This window comes from Chrysemys picta, chromosome 18 (assembly GCF_011386835.1).
Source record: "Chrysemys picta bellii isolate R12L10 chromosome 18, ASM1138683v2, whole genome shotgun sequence".
Taxonomy (NCBI): Eukaryota; Metazoa; Chordata; order Testudines; family Emydidae; genus Chrysemys; species Chrysemys picta.
The window spans coordinates 5,606,002-5,629,294 of record NC_088808.1 but is presented as its reverse complement, the minus strand read 5'-3'; the positions used below and the strand labels follow the sequence as shown (position 1 = coordinate 5,629,294).

The following is a 23,293-nucleotide window of genomic DNA, read 5'->3' as shown; positions in this document are numbered from 1 at the left end:
AGCCAAGGGCGGGAGAGATTCAGCAGCAGCACAGGGTGCCCACGGGTCCTGCTCTCCCAGCAGTTACCAGGGCCAAGGAGTCCAGCCAGGAGAGTGCCAAGGAAATACCCCCTGGCGTGAAATACACGGGGTCCATCATAGGTACAGGCTGTGCTGCCCAGGGCCCAGGCTGCTGCCCCCACAGCCCTGGACCCCCACCCGTCCAGCCTCCCAACATTCAACTCCATCAGCACTCGGCCTAGCCTTGTACCTCCTCCTCCCACAGCCTCCACCGGCTGCCCCTCGCCCGCTCCCTCCAGCACCCCCAGAGTGGGCTACTTGTCACACGGAGGGGTCCCGTTTATCTGCACCCGTCTGCAAGCCAGTCGCCCATTCCCTGTGCCTTGAGACGCCCCGTCCCCCTTGCGCTGTGCGTCAGGCGCTCTATGGAAACACACCACAGCGGCCTTGTGCATTCGCAACGGGCGTAAGCAGCTGTAGGAAAATACCGGGAAGCCTCAGGCTCGGGACTGACACCTGCCAAGCCTCCAGGGCCCGACTTCACCTGGCAAGGTGCCAGTGGCAGGCTCGCATGTATGGGCCAGGCCATTTGCTGCGTCCCCTAAAGCAGGCGGGGGCCCGCTGCTGACAGGCAGAGACAGCAGCCAGTGTAATTAACACAGCAGGCACTGTGCAATGAACCTGCTCAGCGAGAGGATGTGGGTCCATGGAGCTGCCGGGCTCCCTGCACCCAGGCACCCTGCGTAGGACTCTGCCGTTCGGTAAGCACCCAGTGGGATTCTGTTGGCCTCTCTGGCACATTCACCGTGCCCAAGCCCTGCTGCAAGGGCACGTCAACACCGACTGGTTCCCTTGCTCCAGCAGCTCTCCCAAGGGAGCCGGAATTGGAAGAAGCCACATAACAGAGGTGACTAAACTGAATAATGTTAAGTGCCCCAGGCATCCCCTCCCTAGGGACCCCATGGTACCTGGGAGTGGAGACCCCTGGGTGCGATTCCTGCCCTTGCTGATGCCAGAGAGCAAGACAGCACTGAGCACTCCACGTGGGGAGAGCTGCCCTGGTGGCCAGGGCCTGGGACAGCTCATGGAGCGCACGCACACAAGTGGGGCTGTTCCCAGGGATATCGCGTGATGGTGCTTGTGGGACGGAGCTCTGCAAAGCCCAAGAGTGGAAGTGACAATGCTCTCCAGTCACTATCTCCTCCCAGGACCCTGCAGTCCCAGGAAGCGAGGGAACGGCTTGGAGAGATAGACCGGGGCCCTGGGACAGCTGAAAGAGAAGGAGAGTGGATTCCCTTCCAAATAAAGGGGGCTGGTCTATGGGACAGGGACAACAGCCCCTAGGCCTGGCCCCATTCCCTGAACTGGCTGAGACCCAGTGGCCAGGAGGGCAGTAGCTGCACTGCGTTCAGGAGAGATCTCAGAGACACCCCAGCAAACCAACCCCGAACAACAGAACAGCTCTGCGGCTGCACATGGTGAGCACGGGGGCAGGCAGAGGCCACGCACCTGAGGCAAAGGATGAATGGGCCCTTTGCAAACTCCGCCCTAGAGGCGGGGCTTTCTGAAATGACCAATCAGCTGAGGAAGCCAGGTGGTGCAAGTGAAGCGGGTTTGAAATATCAGACTAGGGAGGGCAAAGCCAGGCAGGAGGGAGGTGGGCCAGGAAGAGCTACCTTGGCTTGGGGGGGCAGAGGAGGGGAGCAGGGAAGGGACAGGGAGGGCTGGGGTGGAGAGCACAGGGCCCCTAAGCCTCTGACCTTCCAGTAGGAGTCTCAGCAGTGTTTGCTGACGGTTCAATGATCCCTCCTTATCCAGGGGGCCGGGGCTGGTGGCGGAGCGCCATCCACAGGGGCCCCTGGCCTGCAGAATGCTCTGCCCCCACCCACATCTGCTGGCTAAGCAGGCACACTGCAAAGCCCACCGGGCGGAGCGGGCGGAGCGAGGACCAGGTGGCAGGAGGGAGATCCGCTGGAACAAGCACTACCTGTGACCTGGCCAGGACAGCTGCTGCCTGGGGGCTGCAAGTTCAACGAACTGATGGCTTGAGCCCAGTACATCTCGTCCCTGCACACAGGGCTCGGCATCCTTACGCCGTCTGCTGGCAAGGTGGGAGCAGACTGGCAGAGAGGGCAAGGCACGTACCCAGCTTCCCCCTCCAGCACGGGCAGGCCCAGGTGTCAGAGCAGGGCAGCCGGAGACGTTCTCCCTCCCTCCGCCAGGCAGAGGTGCCACTTACCCTGCTGACGACTTTGTGCACGTCCAGCTGCTCCTTGAGCTCCATCGCCAGCTGGGTGAAGTGCTCCCGGCGGACGCTGGCGCTCCCGTTGCAGACGGTGGCCCGGTAGGCCCACAGCCAGGGCTGCCGGCTCCCAGGGACAGTCAGGATCTGCTTCAGTTCCTCCTGATCATGGTCACAGGTCAGGTGCTCCAGCACCGATGGCGTGAAGAGGATGCTCTGCGGGAGAGAGGACATGCTGTCACTCCCTGCCTGGGATGGCTCGGACTGGGACAGCCAAACTCTTCCGAAAAGCAGGGGGGTTCCTTGTATTCTGAGCTGCCCCTCGCTTTCCCCTTCTGCCCAGGCAGCAGGGCACGGTGCCAGGCAGGGATCTGTTCCCAGCTCTGCCCGGACTCTGGGCATGTCCTTCACGTGGGAAGGACGGAGACTCCAGCCAGAGAGCCCCATGGTCCAATTTGGAGCGGTGGGGAATCCCGGCCAGAGACACTCTGGGCACAGGAGTCCCAGCCAGAGGCCCGTAACCGGTGGGGATGAGTCCCCTCCAGCGTGGGGCTAGGGAATACACACAGCCGTCACACCGGAGCCTGCCCCCCACAATTGCTCGCAGCCCCTCACCTCCATCTCCTTCACAAAGGCCTGGGGGCTGTAGGAAGCAGAGGCCTCGGAGGGTGCGCCGGCCAGGCCCAGGGCCTGGGACAGGAGGTGCAGGAGGGCCTGCCTGTGGGTGGATCTCTTGGGGTCGCGCAGAGCCCTGTGGATCAGCCCATCTTCCAGGTTCCTCCACCCGCCCAGGAGGCTCTCCTGGAACCAACAGGGGGAGAGGAGGTGAGGGGACTGTGGCAGGAGGCGAGATCCCTGGCAGGGTGTGGAATGAAGAAGGCCCCGTGGGGCACTGACAAGAGGCCCACATGTCCCCCAAACTTCTAGCTGGCCAGAGAAGAACAGCAGCATCTTCGCTCCCTCAGCCTCGAGGCCTGGCCAGCAGCAGGCGTGGGGCAAGGGGACCTCAGGAGAGACAGGGGAAGGGGGACCACTGGGGCAGGTACAAGGAGAGCTTGGAGAAAGGTGGAAAGGGGGACATGACCCATGGGGACTTTGGGGACACAGAGAAGGGGAGATGGCAGGGAATGGGCCCTGGAGACCTTCAGGGGCAGGGGATGCTGGAGAAGTCTGGGGACAGGGATAGGATGGGGCACATGGTGTCAGCCGATGGAAGGAGAGGGCCTGGGGCTGAGGGGAAAGATGTAAAAGAGCGATGGGGCTCAGGGAGAGCTGAGGGCTCAAGGAGGGGAGACAGGATGGGGATTTAGGGAGAGGGTGATGCGACATGGCAGGCATGGAAATGTCCGCAGGGGCTGAGGGGGAAGGAGACATCCTTGTGGACTGGGAGCGTCGGCTGAAGCAGGGAGGGAGCAGTCAGGAGTGCCTGGCGGGGGGTGGGGGGGATCTGTCCAGTGGGTCCAGGCACCTCCATCTTCCCCAACTGTATCCAAAGAAGAGACCCCGCCTGTGTGAGCCTCTGGGGCAGCCTTCTCGGGTGGGGGGGCGGGGGGGGGGGGGAAGAGTCCTGGTCCCAGCAGCGCGGGCTCAGGCCTAACTGGAACGAGCGAGCCTTCCAGCTCATTTCACACAGGCTGCCTGCAGGTAGCAGTGACTGAAAGAGACCCTGGACCGGCCCAGACTGGGGCCAGGGGGAAAGGCTCCGTAGCCAGCCCCCATCCCACGACTGCACTGAGGAGACCAGAGCCTGAGGGCAGTGCAATGGGGTACCCCAATTCCGGCCCCTGTACTGAAGGGTGCCCAGTGCCCTTTGCAAAGGGCCTCTCGAGTTCGGGGAGAGCTCCCTGCCTCCCACACCTCCAGAGTGAGGGGCAGGGAAAATCCCCCCCATACAACACGAGTACAAGAATCCCGCCTCAGCATGGCCGGCGGGATGAGGTGACCTCTCCAGGTCCCTTCCAATCCCGCCTTGCCATGGTCCTGTGACGGACGCTGCCGTGGGAGGGCTCAGGCAGGGCGTAGGGCCAGCTAGATATGGGAGGACGTGCTACCCGCACAGACATGCTGCCGCAGTGGGAACACAGGGCTCGGACTCCCTGGGGAAAGCAGCCCTCCCCGGCACAGCCTCTAGCCCGCGGGGAACGAGCCAGCCCCAGCCCGGCTGTGCCATTACCGGCGAGAGGCGCACGGCAGGGAAGTGACCCACTGAGCCAACGGCAGAGCCAGGAGCAGAGCCAGGAACCAACCCCGGGCTCCCAGTCTCGTGCTCAGGCCACTTGACCACGGCTCGTTCCGGGAGGGCAGAGGGGTCTCGGCAGCTGTCACTGGCTGGAACGCAGGACGCCCACTCCGCACTCCATCGCCGAGAGGGGGAACCAATCCCCCCCAGCAGGGCCAGAGGCCCAGCAAACAGGACTGGCTTTGGTACTGTTCGTGGTGCTGACGTGACCCACACGCCGGCAGGAAGCGGAGGGGTGGGTGCTGCAGGGACCTGCTCTGGGCTGCTGCTACCTGAGGACTGTGATAATCTGGAAAGGAACCGTGCTGGTGTGGGGCAGGCAGGGAGACGGTGCTGCCCAGCAAGCCCTAGCCGCCACGCAGCCTTCCCCCCAGCCCTCTTTCCCCCCCACACCGCAGCCAGCCCTCTTCCTCCTCCCCGCCCCCCAACTCCAGGACCACGCAGCCAGCCCTCTTCCCTCCCAACCCCAAGGCAGCCAGTCCCCCCCATCACACCACCACACAGCCTTCCCGCCACACCCAGCCACACTGTCACACAGCCAGCACTCTTCCTGTCCCTCCCCAGCCCCACCACGCGCCCGACCCTCTTCCTGTCCCCCCGCACCTCCGCCTCCCCGCAGCCTTCTCCCTGGCCCCTCAGACAAGAGCAGGGCAGGGGACTCTCAACGCTCATGAGTGACACAAGCCAGACAGTCTCAGCTGTTTCCTTTCCGAGACCCACAGCCAAGCAGGGCATGCAGGGGGCCAGCGTTTGTTTTGTTGGTTTTGTTTTCCCCAGGTTTTAGTGCCTCTGGGAGTCCCTTACAGAGCTGAAATAAGGGCTGGCCCCGCCTCCCTGGGGTGTCCTGGCTCCCCGCGTAAGGACAGAAGCAGGGGACTGGCTGAAGACCCAGGCAGGCAGCAGAGCCACGCAGCAAGAGGTGTCCTGGGCTGGAGAGCTGCCCATTCGGCGAGCACGGGGCGATAAATGGCCGCTCCAGCACTCCTGGGCCTGTGACGTCCCAGACGTTCCGCTGCCCCCATGAACCTTCCCCTGCTCCCGCCACCCCCCTGGCTCCAGTGTCAGGATCTCCCTCAGATAGCGTGCCCCAGCTCAAGCCGTCTCCTGCATTCCCCCCACCACCTCCCGACCCACACCTCTCTCCTCACCTCCAGCTGGAGAATCTTTTCCCCAGCGCTGAATCGGTCCCAGGGCTGTCTCTCGTGGGCGTCATCCGCCGAGGCGGGCGAGGAGCCGAAAAACAGGCGATAGACCTGCAAGGGGAGAGCGCGCGGAGAGATTATCACCGTCTGCAGGGACGGCCATGGGAGGAGATTGCTGAGACCTGGGGGGGTGGGGGGGTCTAACCCACCAGGCCAAGGCCAAGGCCAAGGCCAAGGCTGGAACCTGAAGCGATGCAAACTCAGACTGGACGTTAGGAGGAGAGAGGAGGGGAGGGGAGGTAACCAGTCAGAATGACTGGCTGAGCACGAGGAGGAGCCCATTGTCGGCCATCTGTAAACCAGGCTGTCCTAACTAGAAAGGGAAGGGTAACAGCCCTCCTGTGTACAATACTATAAAATCCCTCCTGGTCAGAGGCACCAAAATCCTTTTACCTGTAAAGGGTTAAGAAGCTCAGGTAACCTGGCTGACACCTGACCCAAAGGACCAATAAGGGGACAAAATACTTTCAAATCTTGGGGGGAGGGGGGAGGCTTTTGTTTGTGCTCTTTGTTTTGGTGGCGTTCGCTCTTGGGTCTAAGAGGGACCAGACATCAATCCAGGCTCTCCAAATCTTTCTGAACAAGTTTCTCATATTTCAAACTTGTAAGTAACAGCCAGGCAAGGCGTGTTAGTTTATCTTTGTTTTCTCAACTTGTGAATGTTCCCTTTGCTAGAGGGAGGTTTATCCCCGTTTTGTTGCAACTTTGAAACTAAGGCTAGAGGGGGTTCCTCTGGGCTCTTTGAATCAGATTACTCTGTAAAGTTATTTTCCATCCTGATTTTACAGAGATGATTTTTACATTTTCTTTTTTTATAAAATCCTTCTTTTAAGAACCTGACTGATTTTTCCATTGTCCAAAGACCCAGGGGTTTGGGTCTTTGATCACTTTGTAACCAATTGGTTAAGATATTATTCTCAAGCCTCCCCGGGAAAGGGGGTGTAGGAGCTTGAGGGGATATTTTGGGGGAAGAGGAACTCCAAGTGGCCCTTTCCCTGTTTCTTGTTAAATCACTTGGTGGTGGCAGCGTACCAGGTTTTAACCTAAGCTGGTAGAAATAAGCTTAAGGGGCTTTCATGCGGGTCCCCACATCTGTACCCTAGAGTTCAGAGTGGGGAGGAAACCCTGACACAAGCCGAGGTGTCTCCTGCCCTAGCTCAGCCTGACGTTCCTGGGTTGGACGCAGAAATCGCTGAGTGAAGCTCCGCCGGTGCCGGGCAGGGAGGCTGGCTGCTGGGAGCCCTCTCCACTGCTGCTGCAGAACCAGCCCTTCTCCTACACCTCTTGGATTCCCAGCCCTGGGCTCCTTCCTGGGGCGTGCCCGTCTCCTGTCCGGCTCATCTGGTTGGCATGGACAGAGCCATGGGGCAGAAGGTCTCAGCCTGCAGCTATGAAGGAGAGATGAGTCTCAAGGCAGCAGAGGTGGAAGCCGGGGAGCAAGGCTCCGGAAGAGGCCAAGGAGTGTCTGTGACTCTCCGGCTGCCTGTGAACAAGCCACTGCACCACGGCGAGACCAATTCAGCCACTCCCAAACCGGAGTGGCGTTGGGACCCCGTGCGCCAACTTGCAGTGCCACCTGGTTTGGGGGCTACTCAAATGTGGCTTTCCAGCCATTTCCAAGCTCTCACGGACTCAATTCAAATTCACAAATTACGTGACCACCGTGATCTGCGACAAGCTCTCAGCCTTGCCGGGGGTCCGAAAGCGAGAGAAAGCGCCATGTATCACTGCCATGGCCCTGGGATCACAATGCATAACCCCTGCCCGTCCCTGGTGCCCATGGCCATCGGCTGGCTAGATGGGTGCTGTGTGCCCACCACAGACATTGGATAGCATCTGACAGAGAGGAGGCCTGAGCCTGACTCACCCAGGGCAACTCCCGTTGGCAGGCAGGTGTGGGTACTCAGCACCTGGCAGGATCGAACCTTCTGTCCTTTCATGCCCTCCTGCCCCATGGCCATGTGGCTGCACTCCTCAGAGTGGGGTTCTCCGCGCAGGCACCTACCTCCTTGAGGTTGATGTTGGAGCCTAGCAGCAGCTGGGCCGTCTCATTGGGCAGGGAGAGGTTCCGAGTGAGGAAGCGATGAAGTTCACTCTGGTTCTTCACCGCGGAGCCCAACGTGAAGCCGGACGCTGGTGGGGAGCAAGAGAAACACCGCGACGTTAGAGGCTTGTGCCGCCCTCCACCGAACACGTGGGCCAGGGCTGGGCGCTGCTCAACTGTGCGGGCGAGATTTCTCGCTTGGGCCCATCTGAGCTGAATCCTGAGAGCTGGTCGTGCTGGGCACGCCAAGAGAGCTGGTGGGGCTCTAAGACATGCTAGCTAGCAGGTGTTGAACCCACACCTAGGCTTTAACCCCTTCCAAAAGGTAATCGCTGATCGTGGCCAGTTCTAGGCGCCCCTTTAGGATTGAGCATGCCAGCTGCTCTGTGTCCGCAGCCCCCCCAGCACAATGGGGTCCTGGTCCGTGGCTGGGACGCCTCGGCGCTACCGTAATACACCTAATAAATAACAATCCCAATATAAACGCCGTCATCCTTGCCTGCAGTTGGTGCGGTTTTACACCTTGTTAGTCAATGTATGGGCTAAGCTCACCTCCTTCTCCTGGCCTGGGCAGGCAGCAATGCCCCAGGGACCTGGGAACCAGGGCCTGAGGCGGGTACAGCGCGGTAGCACCATGCCACTCACACAGGGAGGCGCCTCCGAGATGCTTTGTCAAGACAAGGATCCTCAGTTCCCCTTTCCTTTGCTCTGTGCAAGTGAAACGTTCCCTGGAACGGCCGCAGGGCGGGTACGAGCCTCGGGCACTGGGGTGAGCCCTCAGCCCATCTAACTCTGCTTGAGCAGGGGACACAGACACAACCCCACGTGGCTTATGTGACCAGCCCCCGGGCACGAAGAACGAGCCATGTCTCCTCGACAGCAGCTGTGACAGCCCCCGTGAGAAGCCAGCGACCAGGACGCCACCGTGGGGACAGAGGCTGATCTGCGAGAGGAGGTTTAGCTGCCCGTGGTTTGTCCAGCCCAACGGGCCAGACTGACCTGGGGAAGGCTCCGGAGGGGAGCGGCGCTGGGTCAGTCAAATAGGTCTCAGGGAGAAGTGCCCCAGGTCCGGAGGGGGGAGGCGGAGGGGGGAAGGAGTGGACGCCAGCACGTTAACTGCCGGCGCTCAAGGCCTGGCAAAACACCAGCAAGGCCCCAATTTGCCCCGTAGGTTTAAAGGTCACCCTTCCAGACCTGCTGTGGGCACGTGACAATCCGCTCGGCAGATCCTGTCCCACGGCTTTGCTGCCACCACTACAGCCCCTCAAGCTCTTGCTCAGGCTCCAGGCCCCAGAGAGCACAATGGGAGAAGCCCAAGTGTTGGGCCACAGCTCAGGTCGGCAGCAGCCAAGGAAGCCCAGCAGTGCGGCTGGCAGAGTGGGGCTCCACCCCCGCCCAGCCCTCCTTGCTCACACCCAAGAGCGGGAGACACAAAACGATCCAGAGACGGCTGCGTCCCTGCCCCAAACTGTAGGCGGCTCCCCGCAGCGGGATGCAATGACAGCGCTGCCGAAATGGGCCCTGAGCTGTGGGGAGGCTCCGAGCCACCCAGACAGGGACCTGGACTCTGTGCCGCGGGGCCATCCCCGTGACGGCTCTGCGAACGGCAATGCTGCTATTTCCCAGGGTTCACCGAGCTCCCGCTGCCAGATCCCCGCCTGGACCTGAGCCCCAGGCCTGCCACAGCCCAGCCAGCTGCCCCGGGGACGGTGGTGACTCATCAGTGGGGGCGGGCTAGGCCCGTGGCCTCGTCCCTACCTGCCCGGCTGTCGAAGTGGGTCTCCATGGAGCTGGGCTCGCTGTTGCTGAGCGACTCCAGCTGCCGCCGCAGGGACTCCAGCTCCTCCTCCAGCCCAGGGTGATTCGGGTCAAACAGGTTGCTCTCTTCCACCACCTCATTGAGCCGCTCCAGGAGCTGGGTCACGCTGGGGGAGAGCAGAGAGGAGGGGCCTTAGCACAACCAAGGATGGTCTGTGAGAGGGGGCACCTGGGGGGCAGTGCCCCTGCCAGGCACTGGCCAGGCTGATGACTAGCAGGGAGGAAAGCAAACGGGCTGCCAGGGTGAGGGTCATTGGTGGAGCAGGTGTGTCTTCAAGGGAGATCCCGCCTCCCATCAAGGGGTCAGCCTCCCTGCACACCCCCAGGACAGCTACCTCCTCCCCGCCTGCCCCTTAACCCTGTCCCTGCCGGACACTGTGGGGCTGGCACTTGCTGGGCGGCAGAGCTCATCTCGAATTCAGCCAAGCCTCTGAGTTAGCAAGTGAAGCCAGCCAGCTGCCATGGGCCCACGTGGAGCTCAGCACTCCAGCACCATCGCTGGAGGCCCGCCTGCTCCCCCAGACCGCCCGCCAGCCCTCGCAGAGCAACAACACTGCTCTCTGCTCCCAGCACAAGGCCAAGCCAGCCAAGCAGCACTGACGAGAGGTTCGAGCAGGGGGCATGGCCCTGTCTGATCTGGGCAAGGTGGGCACTGGGGAATTCTGGCCAAGGAAATGAATGGAGGCAGGCGAGAGCCGTAGCCGCGTCCAGGGAGCGATGGCTCAGCTGCATGGATCCCAGAGGGAGGGAGGGATTTCATCCTGCTGGGAGCAGCTCAGAAAGGACAAGTCTACAGAGAACTGGCTCTTCCCCTTGTCAGACACCCGGCATGAATCAGGGACGTGGCGAGCGGGTCCCCTCCCCACTGTATTCCCAGGCTCCTGGACAAACCCAAACCCCGAGGACGGCGAATGGTGGGCAGTTCACAACTCAAAACCGATCCAACCCAAAAAGCGAAGGCCGTCATGGGCCAGGAACACGCCTGGACTCAAGCACTAGCCCCAGGGCTGTGCCAGCGCACGCAGGCCAGGAACTGAAAGGGGTGGGTCTATTTTCATCTTCTCCGAGGAGAGGTGGGCACCCAGGGCACAAACAGCACCAGAGGGTGAAAAATAAATCGGGGCTTCAGTCCCGATGAACAACTCCGCATTTCTGCAGGGTTGTCAGGCTAGGAATCTGGGGACTTAGAAAGAGGAACTAAATAATCCTGCCGGCGGGTATTATCGGCGTTGCTTTATAGACGGGGAAACAGGCAGATGAGGGGAAGTGACTTGCCCATGCCATGCTTTAACCTTTTCCTCTCCCACCTGCAGCCATTTCCGTGTCCTTGTAAACCCCTACGCAGCCAGCATGAGCAAGGGAGAGGGCATGTGTCTGGACGCGCACCTGCGCACAAAGCGGACCCAAGGCAAACAGACAAGCCGTCAAGGAAAGGGACGGACTCACGTGGAATTAGAATACTGCAGGAATCCAAACTCATCTCTCTGGCCATCGGGGCATAAGGACTGCATCACCGGCAGGATCCCAGCCGAGGTGAGCGGGGCTGCTGTGTAGAAAGCTGGAGAGGGAGAGAGACAGTACAAGAGAGAGAGGAAAGATATAGGGGGACAGGGAAGAGGGGGACAGGTGCAGGGGAGACAGACACCCAGTTCAAAGAGAAGCATGAGTGTTGGATCAGTACGATTATTGGCTAGTATGTTATCTCCAAGTGGAAGGTCAGAGGGTAAAGGTCAGAGGTCACGGAGCCCCGCTCTGTCATGTTAGCCTCTGTGAGGTGCCCAGTGGGTCTCCCCGGCCGGCATCCAGGAGCCAGTCCTGCTTTCTCACCAGGACCCTGCATGGGGCAGCTGGTCCCACCACAGGGCCGTTCTGTCGTGGGGCCAGTCCCCACAGCTGTGTGGGGCGCTACGCTCATCTCCAGTTCCCTGGGGCACTTTTAAAGCCCCCTGGGTCCAGGCTGCAGGGGCCTGCCACCCCTCGCTGCCCTGAGCACTCCCCATGCCTCCAGCTCCCAGGAAACAGGGGGGCCCCCGGGGAAGCTGCAAACCCAGCGGCTGCTCTGATCGGCCCGGTAGTGAATCTCAGATGTAGGGTTGATTTTCAGAAAGGAGGGGGGCGAACGGGGCCCAGGGTGAGAGCAGCCGGTGCTAGAAGCCCCTGGGGCACTTTTGAATGGGCCGCGCCCCTGCCCAGCTCCCTCAATCTACGGCTGGCCGAGGCGAAGCACGGGAGTTTTATTAGGAAGCAGAATTGGTGAGGCAGGGAGGAGGCGGCCGCTGGGATGAGAACATGTGAAGGGGGGTGAGGATGTTAACAAGCGACCTTTCCCTATAGCTCCACCGTCAGCCGCGACTAGCAAAGACACAGCCCTTCCCCACTTTGGGCCATCCCCCAGCCCCGATGGTGCATCTCCCCAGGTTCCTGTCTCGTGCGATCGCTGTTCCCATAACGAGCCAAATATTCCAAATTAAAATAGCAGAACCAGCATGCGGTTGGCGTCAGCTAACGTGCCTCAGGTAGGGGAGGGCGGTGAGCCCACGGATGCCACCAGGGACGCAGCTGGGCTTGGCTGTCATGCCCACAGCATGGCCCCACTGCTTCTGGGCCGGCCACAGGTAGAATGGAAGCACCCACCTCCAAGGGTGCTGGGGCGACTGGCAGAGGCACCGGAGGGGCGAGGAAACCGGGCTGGGATCCAGAGGGGACTGTTCTAGCGACCAAGAGCTGCTAATAATCCCATCTCTGTGCTCACAAAGAGCAGGGTGGGCCCTGGCAGTGAGCCCCCTCCCCTGTATGCCAAGGTTGGGGGGGAGGGGGCCTCCCATCTGAGCTGAGGTGTGTGGTGGGAGGAGATGAGGTCTGGGGGAGAGCCCCCTCCCAGCTCCAGGCACCCTGTGTGGTGGGCGGGGTGGGGAGATGGGATCTGACGGCGAGTCCCCTCCATCCCCAGTCACTCATCGGGACGTCACATTGTCCTGCTGCTCAGTTATTCAGCAGCAAACTCCCACTGGAAGGGCCGTGGGAACTGGGGCTGGCCCAGCTACTCCAGTCCTGAACCCGGGCCTGGAGCAGCAGAGACAGGGCTCCGTCGCCAACTGTTCAGACAATTTAAATAATAAACCCTAACTCCTGGCTTCTGTTCACTAATGTGGTTAGAGTCAAGAGTGGCTCTAAAGCCCCCCTCCCGTCCCACCCCCATGGTGGAGCTAGGGCTGTGTTCCTAACGGCACTGCAGAGAGGCAGGGACTGGTGAAGAGACACACATGGATGCAGATCCGTGAGCCTCAGGACAGACTGGGATTCAATAAGGCTGTGGGGCAAAGCAGCGAACCAGGTGGGACACCAGACACCAGCCTGCGGCAGGCTGGGGCGATGGGGATCAGGGACAGAGTCATCTCCAGCGTACAGCAGCCCAGGGAGCCCGAGGGGAGAATCGGAAAGGGGCTGTGCACTGCAGAGGAAATAATGGGCAAACTATGGGGGAGAGGGCCCTGGCTTCCCCCCTGAAACAGCCCAGCTCAACCCTGGGGGTTAAACCCACTTGCACCTGCACTGGGTCAGAACAGCCTAGGCCAGACCCAACGTGCCTTGGAACAAGTTTTTTAAAAAAAAAACCAAGTATTTTACCTCTTGGAGAGAGAGAGAGAGACAGACAGACACACACACACACACACACACGCTCACCTGCCCACCCATCCATGTACGTACACACACATGCACACACCCACACGCACACAGGCCCCATCCCCACTATAAAAGCAATGCTATCGAGGTCCCAGTTACAACACAATTGTCCTCAGGCGTGATTCCACTGGGGTTCAATCTTCCAGCGTTGGTGGCCTCCCCCCATCCCGGCACCTTGCATAGAGCAGGCTGGCACACCGCCCCAGGACACTGTCTCGCACAGGTCAGCTCTGGCCGTGCTATCCGCACGCCGGGAACAACCGTGCGGTTACCAGGTCCCCCACGGCAGCCACTGCCACGGTGTAGATGAACCCAGCGAGGGGTCTCCAGCTCCTCCCCGCAGACACACAAGGAAATGCGAGAGATAGGAATAGTACACTGCTTCTTACCCGGGTTAGAGCACAGTTTGCCCCAAGGGGGAACACAATGGGGCTGGAGGGGGGGGGGGAGGGGGACCAGTCTCTCCCTCACCGCTCCCCTCCTCCACAGCTGGGCCCCTGCTTAACCCCAATGGGCAGAACCTGTTCGACCCAGCCAAGCTCAGCAGAGACTGTTAAACTCAGGAAGGGGCCCGGCCACGTAACGGGGCCCAGCAGAGACAGAGAGGAGGGGGAGGAGCAGGGAATGAGAATTGTGGCCGAGTCAGGAGCCTGGGCTGACCGCGGCACTGGGGGACTCCAGGAAAGATGGTGGGTCTATGGCACAACCCAGAATGGAGCCTGTGGCTGTGGTACTCTGGGCAGGTTCCTTTTCACCCGTCCCCACGGGGGTGGGAGGAGGAGGAGGAGGAGGGATGAAGGCTCGGGTTAAGTAAATGTGTTAGTCAAAGCAGCCAAGAAAGCCGGGCCACCATGGCTGCCGTTTCCCAGAATGCTTTGCCAAAGGGGAGAGTGGGAGCGCCAACCCAACCGACAACTTACAGACTGGAGCATGCAGTGGCAGCGTGGAGGAGAGGCAGACAGGGGAGTGATGATGGGGAAAGAAAAAGAGAACGTGTGTGAGAGAAAAACAAAACAAAGAGCACAGGTCAGAGATGGGGGCCCCGGCTCGCGGGCAGTCACAGCCTGGCCGGGCGCGCTTCCTCGCCAGCGCCAACGGCTCTCCACGTGCAGGGACGGCTGAAACAGGCTCAGGACACCGTTACCCTCGGCCATGGCCTGCCCCACTCCCAGAGAGCCAGGGCACCGCACTGATGTGTCCCAGTGCCCCTTCCACTCTGCCCCCCCCATCTCTCCCCCACCTGCCCGCCCAACCCCCATCAAGCCCTAGCGAAGCGGCTTCATTTCCCCAGGCCAGGGCCTGAGCTCTCTGCTAGGGACGTGGGGTGGGGGGCCTGGAGGGGGTGGGGAGCTGGAATAGCAAGGAGCAGAGCCCGCTGGAACACACCGTCCATCCTGGGGTTCTTGGCTGGCACCTCATTCTGCAGCCAGTTTCCGCCAGCTTCCCTCCCTCTCCCCCAGCCTCCTCCCCTGGCAGGGGTGCCAACCCCTGCATCACGGCACCTACCAGCCTGACAATGGGGCAAGGAAGGACTTCCCTTGGGGGCTGCGGGGTCTCCTGCCCCTTCCTATGGGAGCTGGCCAACAGATGCTGGCCCCGAGGGAGCCCTGCCGTGAGCCAGGCAGGCAGCACAGCCTAGTGGCTAGGGCACCGGACTAGGAATCAGGACCAGGTTCAGTTCTTGGTTTTGCCACTGACCTGCGGCCTGACCCTTTCACCTCAGTTTCCCCTCTGTCTATTCAGATGGGGCGCTAGGTCTGTGCAGCGCCTGGCGCAATGGGGTCCCAATGGCATTCGGGGAGTCTAGACGCTAACGTAACAATGATAAAACCTGGGCTGGCAATTCCTGTCCCTGCATGCCAGTCTCCACCCTCATCCGGCTGGAATGGCAGAGCCTGTGAGGAGCTGCCCCGGTGCCTTGCAGCGCGGCATCCCCGGCCAGCCCAGGGGAGAGCCCTGGATTCTTATTGGAAGGGGGAATCTGCTGGAGCTCTGTTTTTCCATAGGGGGCCCCGGAAGCTCTCATCCATAGGGACTGCTCCTTCAATGCACCAGCCCTGGGGGATTGGAGCTGTGGACAAGGCTCACTGGAGTCAGGCGGGGGCTGGGAAGCCCCCGGGCACCAGCTCTGCCCCTGGGAAGAGCTGGCCGGAATTGCATGGTCCGACTGCACTGCCAGGTTAGCCCAGGTGAGCGGCACAGGGGGGTGAGCGGCTGGGTTAGCCTAGGCCGGTGCGAGCAGCCACACTGCCCTGGCCTGCCCGAGTTGCTGCACTCCCCTGTGTGTGGCTAGAACATCTGGGGGATCCAGACCCCTTTGTGCTGCATGCAGCTGAGCCGGTCTCGGACTGTCCTGGGCGGGCAGCGGGAGGTGGTGTGTGCGGGAAGGCCCACGGGAGGTCTCAGCGCTGAGGGGGGGGGGGAAAGGGGGCTGTCCGTTATGCCCCCCCTCCCCGACGGGTGAGGGGGTCCGGGCGGCAGAGGGGAGCTCTGGGCACAGCCAGCCAGCGGCAGCTAATCCAGGCTGCTCATTTCCAGCCACCCACCCAGATCCAATTAGGAGCCAGCCCATGCCCAGCCGCTGGAGACGGGTCCCAGTGAGCGGGGCTCCTGCCGGCAGGCCAGCTGGGAACTCTGCTCCCCTCAGTCAGCGAGGGGGCTGACCCCCTCCCAGCACCCATCTCTCTGCCCCTCCACAAGCCCCTGCTGTGGCCAAGAGCAAGCAGCGCCTCTGGGCCTCCCACTCTGATGAGGCCCCCCATAGTCCCTCTGGCACCCCCTGAGCTCACACATGGGGCTGGAGGGGAATCCAACACCCACCCTGAGCGAGGGGAGCCAGCCAGCAGCCCTGGGGAAGGGGGCTCACCCCCAGGAGCCACCCTCCCCGTGCCAGGCTCTTTGCCTTGCTTTCCCAAGCGTACAGCGATGCATCTCAGCCCAGGGAGCAGCTGGGATGGGCTGGCAGAGGCTCCTCCAGCCTGCTGGCCCCTGCGGGACACGAGGCGGTGCAGGGAGGGGGCTGGGAGATAGCCAATTGGCCGGGCTACTGCAGGGAAGTGGGTTACCAGAAGGGTTGGGCTGTGAACTGCCCCAATGAGCAGTGGGGGGAGCTGCCGAGGGACCCGCTTGCACGGGCCCCCACTCCGCTCCTTTGTCTCTGCACTGCGCCCCCACCCCCTGCTGCAGCCGCACTGACAGGGTGACCACTGGAGGAACATCCCGCCTTCCAGATCCCTGCAGTCTCTGGCCCCAGAGCCTCGACCACCAGACCCTCCCACTGGGCCGGCACGCACTGACCCCCGCTCATCCCCACCGGGCCTCCCAGTGAGCCCCCTCCCTGCCCAGTGCCCGAGCCCTCCCCAGGAGTGTTCTCTAAAGGAAGGATCTGCTTGGCTGAGAGGGAGGTGACGGCTGGGGGTCTGTGCTATCACTGGGGGGTATTTCCCTGTCTCGCCCCCCAGACCCCCACGTCTCTCCCGCCCCGAGAAGACAGGGCATTGCCCTCCAGAGCGTCCCGGCACCTTCCCCACGGCCCACACTCACCTTCCTTCACGGGGATGGTGGGCTTCTTCTGCCGCAGCCCCAGGAGGATGAAGAAGAGGACCAAGGGGATGAAGATCTCGAAGGCCAGCACCCACTGAGGACAAGACAAAAAACACAGGAGACCGTGAGGTTCAGGGTGGTTTTCTGCCCCCCACTTCCTGTAGGATCCATCCAATCAGCACAGACTTTGCTCAGTTTCTTGGGGGTCAAACTGCTCCGTTTTACCCATTTACTGAGATCGCTCCCCAGTGCACACACTCCCACTGGGACCCCACTGACCTCCCTGGACTAACAGCACCCAGGGAGCAGGAGACGAGACACAAGCCAAGCGTCTCAACGCCAGGGCATCCTGGCCTAGCAGGCGGGCAGCTTAGGGAAGCAGGGCCCAGACCCTCAGAAATTTTTAGGACAGGGGTGAGCAAACTATGGCCCACAGGTCGCATCCCCGCTCCTGCGCTCCAGCCGGGGAGCAGGGTCAGGGGCCACTTCTAGCGGCTCCCGGAAGCAGCAGCATGGTCCCCCTCTGGCTCCTACGCGTAGGGGCAGCCAGGGGGCTCTGCACGTCACCCCCACCCCAAGCGCCGCCTCCGCAGCTCCCATTTGCTGGGAACCATGGCCAATGGGAGCTGCAGGGGCGGCGCCTGCGGATGGGGCACCACACAGAGCCGCCTGGCCGTGCAGGAGCCGGAGGGGGGACATGCTGCTGCTTCCGGGAGCTGCTTGAGGTAAGTGCTGCCTGGAGTCTACACCCCTGAGCCACCCCCCTGTGCCCCAACCCTCTGCCCCAGTCCTTATCCCCCTCCCGCCCTCCGAACCCCTCGGTCCCAACCCAGAGCACCCTCCTGCACTCCAAACCCCTCATCCTCATTGGGGGGGGAGGGATAGCTCAGTGGTTTGAGCATTGGCCTGCTAAACCCAGGGTTGTAAATTCAATCCTTGAGGGGGCCACTGAGGGGTCTGGGGCAAAATCAGTACTTGGTCCTGCTAGTGAAGGCAGGGGGCTGGACTCGATGACCTTTCAAGGTCCCTTCCAGCTCTAGGAGATAGGATATCTCCATAAAGAAAGAAATCCTCAGCCCCACCCCACACCCCCGCCGGAGCCTTCACCCCCCTCCTACAGCCCACTCTCCCACCCCAGCCCGGAGCCCCCTCCCGCACATTGAACTCCTCATTTCTGGCCCCACCCCGGAGCCCACACCCCCTCCCGCACCCCAACCCCAATTTCCTGAGCATTCATGGGCCGCTATACAAGGTCTATACCCAAATGTGTCCTTCGGGTCAAAAGTTTTGCCCACCCCGATTTAGGATATTGAAACCAATGGGAGTTAGGTACCAAAATACCTTTGAGGTTCTGGACCTAGGTGCCTTTCACCTGCTGGATGGAGACCAGACATCAAATCCACCTTGGATCACAAGTGACATGAAATTGGGGGACCTCAGCCTAGTGCCTGTGGCTATTCATCAGCATCCTAACACCTGCCCCCCGCCCACCACGAGAACTGGAGTAGCAGAGGGGCTGCGGGTCAGGATTGAGGGGCACCAGCAGAGATGCGGGGCAGGGAGCCCAGGGCTGGGATACCAGGGGGGCTTGCGGTCAGGATTGAGGGGCACCAGCAGAGATGGGGGGGCAGGGAGCCCAGGGCTGGGATACCAGGGGGGCTTGTGGGTCAGGATTGAGGGGCACCAGCAGAGATGGGGGGGGCAGGGAGCCCAGGGCTGGGATACCAGGGGGGCTTGTGGGTCAGGATTGAGGGGCACCAGCAGAGATGGGGGGGGACAGGGAGCCCAGGGCTGGGATACCAGGGGGGCTTGTGGGTCAGGATTGAGGGGCACCGGCCGAGCTGTGGGGAGAGGGGGGCAGGGAGCCCAGGGCTGGGACAGCAGTAGGGCTGTGGGTGAGAATTGAGGGGCAGAGCTATGTATGGGAACGGGGCAGGGGGGGTAACACTGAGGGAGGGTCTGGCTGCTGGGTCACGGTGGAGTGACTGCGGGGGGATGATGGGGGAGGCTGCCGGAGGGTTTGGTGCATGGGATGAAGGGCAGGGGAGGGGGCTGCCAGGGACTGCTGCCTGGGAAGTTGAATGGGGCCTTTGGGGCTGTAGGAGGGTGAGACTGGGGGCCGGCGGGGTCCAGCAGCACAGACAAAGCTGAGGAGTGGGGGACGCTGGGGTGTTTGCCGTTGACCAGCGTCCCTCTTGAGAGCCTAGTGCGATCAGCTCCCCGCACAGGCTCATGTGTCAAGGGCTGGGATATTGATCCCAGGGCCTGAGAGACCAGGGCCTGTCCTGGCACGGGGCTTCCCCCAGAGGGGTAGGGAAGGAGCTGTGGCCCTGCCCGCTCCCAGGAGGGCTGATGAAGGGAGTTACAGCGTGTCAGCATTTCTCCCGGGGCCTGCCAGGTGTGCGGCAGGGGCTAATCTCATCAGCGCACAGGAGTGGAAGTTAAACAGCAGCAGAGACTCGGCAGCACCTCCGAACCCGGCAGCCAGATCCAATGCGGCGACAAATCCAGAGGCGCTGGGCTGGGCATGGGGAAGGGGAAGGGAGCCCCAGCCCAGGGCAGCCTTTTGGGGCCAGCGTTACCAGTTGATAGCGAGCCAGCGGCCTGTATGAAAGGAGGCAGGAGGCTCTGAGTGCAGATCCTAGTGGTCAGGTGCGTGCATGGGAACACGTGTGAAAACATGGGTGCACTTGAATCCAAGCACTGATGGACACGCGTGGGGGGGTTCAGGCAAGCACCCTCGGTGTATGATTCACCACACCCGTCCAAGTGAGCGTGCGCCTACCCGTGGAAACAAAGCTGGGCGTGCACGCAAACCCAGCCACATGCATGGCTCCGCAGGGGGACAAGGAAAAGCAACGCCAGCCCGGGGCCCGGGTCTCTCTGATTGGCCAGGAAGCCGGCAGCTCGTGACTGGCTTTCTGCTGATGAGTCAGCCTCAGACAGGAGCTGCTGAGGGAGAGAGAACAGCACCTGCAGCTTGGGGAGCGTTCCCATCAGCTCCCCGTGGGCGCGTGGGCTGCATGGAGGTGACCCAGCTCTGTCCATCGCCCAGCCGGCTTCTGGGGACGCTCCCCCCCCCCGGCGAGCTGCAGCAGGTGAAGCAGGGCTGGGCCTTTTGCGCGGATTCGTCCCAGCAGCTTTGCCAGGCAGTGCGGGAAGGATGCAGCATTCACAGCATTGACATGGGATGCAGCCAGGCAGAAGCTCTCGTTTCCTTCCCCCAGTGCTTTGCGCCCACGTGCATGCAGCGTGAAACCCGGGCTAAGTGGTTAGAGCCCAGACCTGGCCAGCAGGAGCCCTGGTTCCATCTGTGGTGCTCACACAAAGCCTGGCCTTCTCGGCTCTGTGCCTCAGTTTCCCCCTCTGCACTGGGGAGAAGGCAGGGAACGCAGAGGGCTATGGAGTCCAGGGATGGGAGGTAGCACAGAAAACCAAAGGAGCCTAGTCCAGAGAGGGATCCGAGGTACAGAAAGGCAGAGCGAGGGGCTGCAGGTCACAGGGTGAGCGGGGGGGCGTGGCTAGGAGCGTGCTTCCGAGGGCAGGTAGCCAGACATGCTAGCACTGCTCGAGCGAGTGCGCTAAAACCAGCACTGTGGCCACGGTGGCTCAGGCCAGCCGTCTGAGCACGTGCCCGGGGGTCAGGCGTGATGGTACTTGGGTAGCTAGCTTGAGCCACAATGCGTCCTTAGCACACTAGCTCGAACGCGTCCGTCTCCCTGTGCTAGGAAGCACCTTCCCAGCTGCAGGAGAGACACACCCAGTATCAGAGCTGGGCATGAAACCTGGGAGCCCCGACCCCACATTTCCTGGTTTCACCACTAGGCTGGAATCAGAGAATGGCAAGAGAATCACTTCAGATACACAGGTTCCCCGGTAGGGTGGGTTCCCATCATCGTGAATGGCTGAGATTTCCCATAGCTGGAGGCTCGGATTGGGGAACCCTATAGTCAGCTGGCAAAATCTCAGCTGGCTCTTCAAACCTAACTTGTTCTCACCACTTGTAACCTCAACTGGTGGGTCTCAGCCTCGTCCCACCAGGCCATCCGTCCACGTCTACATCCCCACCTTGGCTGCACCGAGATCCTGGCGGTCATCATGGGCATTATGGCAGCATTGTGCTGTGCCAGGCCAACGCTGACCAAAGGGACTGAGACATGGCCAGCTCTCAGGGGCACAGAGAAGCTCAGGTTAGTGGTGGTGGGGGGGTGCATTTCCTGGGGTTCTCTTGGGGGTGGGGGCGGAAATCGAGTTCTATAAACCAGTATCTGCTCTCCCCATCTGCCTCACTAGTCACTGGTGAATTTCTAACCAGCATTATGGTACAAGGGAGCTCTGGGAAGGGGGTCTGAAGGCTCACAGGGGCCAGGCCTTACAAAGCCATTTGGGGGGTTCAGACATGAGGGGTGGCCACAAAGTTGGCAGTGGGGGGAGCGGACCATGGGGAGGGGGAGGCTGGCACGAAGAGACAGGAGCGGAGGAGCAATGAGAGCAGAGGGGGAAAACCGAGAACAAGACGAGTGAGCTTGAGGTGGTGGAAAATGGGGACCAGCCCCCATGCCCGCTGGGGCCCGCTGGCTATGAAACACAGAGAGGGGTCAGACCTGCATGGCGGGTATCTCCCCCCCTCCCCCGCTGGGTGTCTAGCACAAGCCACTTTCCATCCTCCAGCCTTGGAAACTCCAGTGGCTCAGCCTCCCGAAACATACTGGGGTCCTTTAACCAACGCAAGCGGCGCCTCACCCAGGCCCTGGCACCCCCCACCTCAACTCACACCCAGCAGCGCCCCCTACTGGGTCACCAGCACCACTGGCTTTTCCAGGGAAGTCTCCCATCATAGCACTGGCCCGGCCCAGCAGGCAAGACGAGCCAGCGTCCCAGCGAGCCCAATCGGGGCCAGACCTGAGCTGCGCTGCCGCTAATCGGGTTAAAGACGCTGGCTGTGCTCACTGCAAAGGGCAGCTGCGGTGACGTAATCCTGGCCCTTTCGTTTCACCTGCTGATACGCGCCAGCACGGGAGATGTTCTGACAGGTCCCATGCTGCAGGTGAGAGTCCGAGTCCCCCCCACCCCACCCCCAGTAGCTCTCCCTCGTGGCACGGCCCAGAAACCCAGCGGAAAGGCCGGCACAGCGCAGCCAGACTTGGGGATCAGGGTGGGTGAAGGCTGCATGTGATGCCCAGAGCTGGCGCCCTCTCAAAGGGCATTCGTCTGCTTCCACCACCTGGCACCGAGGACATATAGCCCCTCCCCAGGCCCAGTGTCCTGTTGCCATAGGCAGAGCAGGTAGGGTACTCCTAGGGCGGCCTCCCACAGAGGGTATCGAGGGGCTGACGGGCACTAGTATGAGACCACGAGACTTTGCATCAAAGTACCCGGCCTTCCTTTTTAAGTCAAAGACTGGATGTTTTTCTACCGCAGGGGTTCTCAGCCTCTTTCTTTCTGAGGCCGACCCCAACGTGATACACAAACTCCACAGCCCAGTTGTGCCACAACCGGTTTTCTGCATAGAAAACCCAGGGCAATTGCCTGGGGCCCTATGCCACAGGGGCTCCCACAAAGCTAGGATGCTCAGGCTTCAGCCCCAGGTGGCAGGGCTCTGGGCTCCAGCCTTATGCAGTGAGGCTTTGGCTCTCTGCCCTGGGCCCCAGTGAGTAACACTGGCTCTGCTTGGCAGACCCCCTGAAGACTGCTTGCGGCCCCCTAGGGGGTCCCAGACCCCTGGTTGAGAACCACTGGTCTAAAGGATCTGCTCCAAAAAGTATCTGGGGACCGTTCGCTGGCCTGCGTTACACAAGTCAGACTCTTATCACAACGGTCCCTTCTGGCCTTCGAATATATGAATCCTGATGCTCAAACAATCACAGACACCGTAACAAATCCACCGCCCCCTATAAGCTCCCAGCTACATAAGAACATAAGAACGGCCGTACCGGGTCAGACCAAAGGTCCATCCAGCCCAGTATCCTGTCTACCGACAGTGGCCAATGCCAGATGCCCCAGAGGGAGTGAACCTAACAGGTAATCATCAAGTGATCTCTCTCCTGCCGTCCATCTCCACCCTCTGACAAACAGAGGCTAGGGACACCATTCCTTACCCATCCTGGCTAATAGCCATTAATGGACTTAACCTCCATGAATTTATCCAGTTCTCTTTTAAACACTGTTATAGTCCTAGCCTTCACAACCTCCTCAGGCAAGGAGTTCCACAAGTTGACTGTGAGCTGTGTGAAGAAGAACTTCCTTTTATTTGTTTTAAACCTGCTGCCTATTAATTTTATTTGGTGACCCCTGGTTCTTGTATTATGGGAATAAGTAAAAAACTTTTCCTTATCTACTTTCTCCACATCACTCATGATTTTATAGACCTCTTTCATATCCCCCCTTAGTCTCCTCTTTTCCAAGCTGAAAAGTCCTAGCCTCTTTAATCTCTCCTCATATGGCACCCGTTCCAAACCCCTAATCATTTCTCTGCCCTTCTCTGAACCTTTTCCTGTGCCAGTATATCTTTTTTGAGATGA

General features: G+C 61.1%; 1 protein-coding gene across 3 annotated transcripts in view; it reads right to left on the bottom strand.

Moving 5' to 3' along the window:
- Positions 1–23,293, bottom strand: part of ABCA2 (ATP binding cassette subfamily A member 2) — a 132,070-nt gene that overhangs the window by 58,354 nt on the left and 50,423 nt on the right. For 2 of the 3 annotated variants that reach the window (XM_008175098.4, XM_065572528.1), the window contains exons 2-8: positions 16,773–16,866; positions 10,992–11,103; positions 9,486–9,652; positions 7,689–7,816; positions 5,630–5,734; positions 2,858–3,043; positions 2,240–2,458 (exon numbers count right to left, since the gene is read on the bottom strand). In XM_008175098.4, the coding sequence (XP_008173320.2) occupies positions 2,240–2,458; positions 2,858–3,043; positions 5,630–5,734; positions 7,689–7,816; positions 9,486–9,652; positions 10,992–11,103; positions 16,773–16,866 (1,011 nt within the window). The remainder of the gene's footprint in view (positions 1–2,239; positions 2,459–2,857; positions 3,044–5,629; positions 5,735–7,688; positions 7,817–9,485; positions 9,653–10,991; positions 11,104–16,772; positions 16,867–23,293) is intronic. The other variant, XM_065572529.1, reaches the window with a different exon arrangement.